At 55.4% G+C, this 3,680-nt stretch overlaps 1 protein-coding gene across 1 annotated transcript; it reads left to right on the forward strand.

The window, feature by feature from the left end:
* Positions 1-1,553: 1,553 nt before the first annotated feature.
* On the forward strand, positions 1,554-3,230 carry LOC142882049 (photoreceptor outer segment membrane glycoprotein 2-like). The gene is made up of 3 exons (XM_076016516.1): positions 1,554-2,134; positions 2,656-2,902; positions 2,985-3,230. Exons 1-3 carry the CDS (start codon positions 1,554-1,556, stop codon positions 3,228-3,230), a joined length of 1,074 nt encoding a protein of 357 aa, XP_075872631.1.
* Positions 3,231-3,680: the final 450 nt, after the last annotated feature.

The raw sequence follows: 3,680 nt of genomic DNA on the forward strand, positions 1-3,680 counted from the left end.
ACAATAAAGAGCACATTAATGCATAACAAATAAATATATTTCATAAACATTTGTATATATTTGAATTTTTCTTTCATCCACACAATCTGAAACAGCTGGAACAGAAATCTGACCTCCTTAACTTATGATGATAAAATATAGAGTTCAGCATTTCTAACAGTATTTAACTCAATCGAAAATAAAGAACTAAAAAAAAACACACCAAATAACTAAAGTTAAATAGAAACAAATAAAATTTAAACTTGATTAAAACTGTAAACAACGACAAAATAAACAACAAAAAAAAAAAAATCATATTTATTTAAAGAAAAACAGATTACATCATTAGAAAGACAACATAATCAGCCGGAGATAAACAGTGCCAGGCTCCCGGCCAGACGGACGTGACGTCACCACACGGGCTCACAAGCAGGAGATGCGACTCGCCTCCTTGTGGCTGACCGTGGTCAGCTCTCTGCTGACCCCCAGTGGCCGCCGTCAGAAGCTCCTGACACACTGATGGACTGCAGCAGCTGCTGCTGCTCTGGAAATCAGGGTTTGCGAGTCCTGAGTTCACACTGAGGGGGTCATGTGACGTGTCCTGAGAGCAGCCAGTGGGTGTTGAGTTGAGTGGACAGGAAGTGATGCAGTGGTGTCGGTGGCGTGGGCCCAGTCCTTCTGCTGCTGCTCCAGCTGGCAGGTGGAGATTTCTGCGCTAGGCTGATTAGCTGTAAGCAGATTAAAGGTGCAGGTCAACAGACGACACAACGCTCTTCTTCTTCTTCTTCTTCTTCTTCACCATCTTTTTCTTCGTCTGCTGCTGCTGCTCTCCGGCGTCGCAGAGCTGCGGGACGGCGGTGGAGGATGACAGGAGGCGACGAGGGGAGACGGAGCAGCAGCAGCAGCAGCAGCAGCAGCAGCTTCCAGGTGAGCTTGAGGTTCTTCTCCCGTGATGTTCTACTGCTCCAAAGGTGAGCGACGGCTCAGCAGTTGCTGGTTCTGCTGGTCCTGACGGTGGCTGTTGCGATGGCCCCGTGCTGGGCTGGAACCTTCTAGAACCCGACTGGACCTCAGCTGCAGAACTGTGCCCTCTTACTGGGAGATCATTTCAACCGGCTCTCTTCCGAGCCACCGGAAGGTCCATACGGTTCTGTTTCTCAGTGGTCCTGGTCCAAACTCATCAAGGTTTTTTTTTTTTCTATTTGTTTCTTAATCATTTATTTGTTTCACCTTTGACCTTTGTTCCTCCCCTGCAGCGGTCGGTCACTCCCTGGCTGTGTGTCAGAGCTGCTCCACCAAAAATACCTCGATAAGCTCCTTTGGAAGCCTCCGGAGGCCTGCTGGTTCCTCTGAAGAGGGACTCAACCTGACCCCTGACCTCTGACCTCTGATTCCCCCCACGGGACTCTCCATGCGGACCCCTGCAGACCACTAGATCCAGGAACCCGAGGAACCTCGTTATGAGGACTTTCTGAAAGATCTGCTCATGCCTGGGCGCTCCGCGGTGGTGGCAGGAGGTACTGCAGCTTGAGCCCACCGACTCAGATGGTCAGAGGCGAAGGTCGCGGGCGGTCATGGCGGTGGGCAGAGTGACCTTCACCAAGGCAGAGCGGGAGAAGCTGGCTGAGGTCCTCTGCCTGCTCAACTGGGTGTCGGTGGTGACGGGCGGCGTGCTGCTGGGCCTGGGCCTCTTCCTGCGGGCCGAGATCCAGCGGTGGCAGGAAGTGATGTCGAACCAGGAAGTGCTCTACGTGCCGCTGGTGCTGATGGCCACGGGCCTGGCGGCCTGCGGCATCAACTTCCTGGGCGGGAAGATCTGCCTGGACTGCGCCGACGCCAACCGCTTCCTGCGCTGGAAGCTGGTGATGGTTCCCTACGTGGCCTGCAGCTTCTGCTTCACCGCCACCGTCCTGGCGGGGGCGCTGCTGTGCTACAGCGTGCGGGGCCAGCTGGAGGAGTCGCTGCGGCTGGGCCTGAGGAACGCCATGCGCCACTACAAGGACACGGACACGCCGGGCCGCTGCTACCTGAAGAGGACGGTGGACCTGCTGCAGATGCAGCTCCAGTGCTGCGGCAGCGCCGGATACCAGGACTGGTTCCAGGTCCAGTGGGTCAGCAGGCGCTACCTGGACCTGACCAGCGGAGCTGTGCTAGAGTAAGTCCAGGGTCACAACACCTGAAGACACCTGTGTCTCCTCCATCTCCACCATGTGTCTCCTCCATGAGTGTCCTCCACCTCCTCAATACGACTCCCCCACCTCCTCCATGCGTCTCCTCCACCTTCTCAATTCATCTCCTCCACCTCCTCCATGCATCTCCACCGCAACCTTCAAGCGTCTCCTCCATCTCTACCATGTGTCTCCTCCATGCATCTCCTCCACCTTCTCCATCCGTCTCCTCCACCTCCTCAATACGACTCCTCCACCTCCTCCATGCATCTCCTCCACCTTCTCCATCCGTCTCCTCCACCTCCTCAATACGACTCCTCCACCTCCTCCATGCATCTCCACCGCAACCTTCAAGCGTCTCCTCCATGTGTCTCCTCCTCCTCCTCCATGCATCTCCTCCACCTCCTCAATGGGTCTCCTCCACCTCCTCAATGCATCTCCACTGCAACCTCCATTAATCTTCTCCATGCACCTCCTCCACCTGCTCCTCTGTCTGCTCCCTCCTCAGCCGCCTGCGTAGCAACGTGGACGGTCAGTTCCTGGTGGATGGAGTTCCCTTCAGCTGCTGCAGCACCTTCTCTCCTCGGCCGTGCATCCAGCAGCGGCTGGCCGACGGCTCCGCCCACTTCAACTACGACCGCCGGAGCCGTGATCTCAACCTGTGGAGGCGGGGCTGCCACCAGGCGCTGATGGACCACTACACCACCATCATGCAGTCCGTCGGCCTCATCGTGCTCCTCATCTGGCTGTTTGAGGTACTGTGGCCGCCAACGACCTCTGACCTTTGCTCCCCTGCCTGCTAGCTAGCTAACTAAGCGGCTCCCTGGGTCCCTGCAGCTGCTGGTGCTGCTGGGGGTGCGCTACCTGCAGACGGCCATGGAGAACGTGCTGCTGCTGGGCGACCCGGAGCTGCAGTCTGACGGCTGGATCCTGGAGAACAGCCTGGCCCAGACGGCCCGCTACAACCTGCGGGTCATCAAGAACCTGGGCAAGTGCTACCAGGCCGACCAAGACCACGACCCCAACATGGACAGGCAGGAAGCCCCGCCCCCTGCCCTGAAGGTCCACCCCTCGGCCTCCTGATGCATCTCCAGCCTTCAGAGAAGATACCTGCCTTCAGATGGAAGTTTACCTTCTTTTTCCTTCCTTAAAGAATGATAAACGATATCATCAATATTTTGCGTCTTTTTTTGAAACCACATTTGCACTTCTGACGACGTGACAGTGTCATCTGTGAGGCACCTCTGGGCATAAACTGAACAATCCTTTTGAAAAATGGTGCTAAACACAAAAGGTGAGAAGGTTCTTGGAGGAGGTGAGAGCAGCAGAATCACCTCCACCCCCTCCGTCACAGCGCCACCACCTGGTCACTGGGGTGGCTCGGACGCGTGGTGTCAGGTTTCATCCGACCAATCGGAACCTTCTCCATTGTCTCACCACGGGCTAATGTTAGCGTAGCTCTGTTTAGCGTCACATGACCTGAGAAGCTTCGTCTTCTTCTTCTTCTGCCTAATAAACAGCTCAGATTGTGTC

Source organism: Nelusetta ayraudi, unplaced genomic scaffold (assembly GCF_046127955.1).
Source record: "Nelusetta ayraudi isolate G7.1 ecotype Tasmania unplaced genomic scaffold, CSIRO-AGI_Nayr_v1 ptg000229l, whole genome shotgun sequence".
Taxonomy (NCBI): Eukaryota; Metazoa; Chordata; class Actinopteri; order Tetraodontiformes; family Monacanthidae; genus Nelusetta; species Nelusetta ayraudi.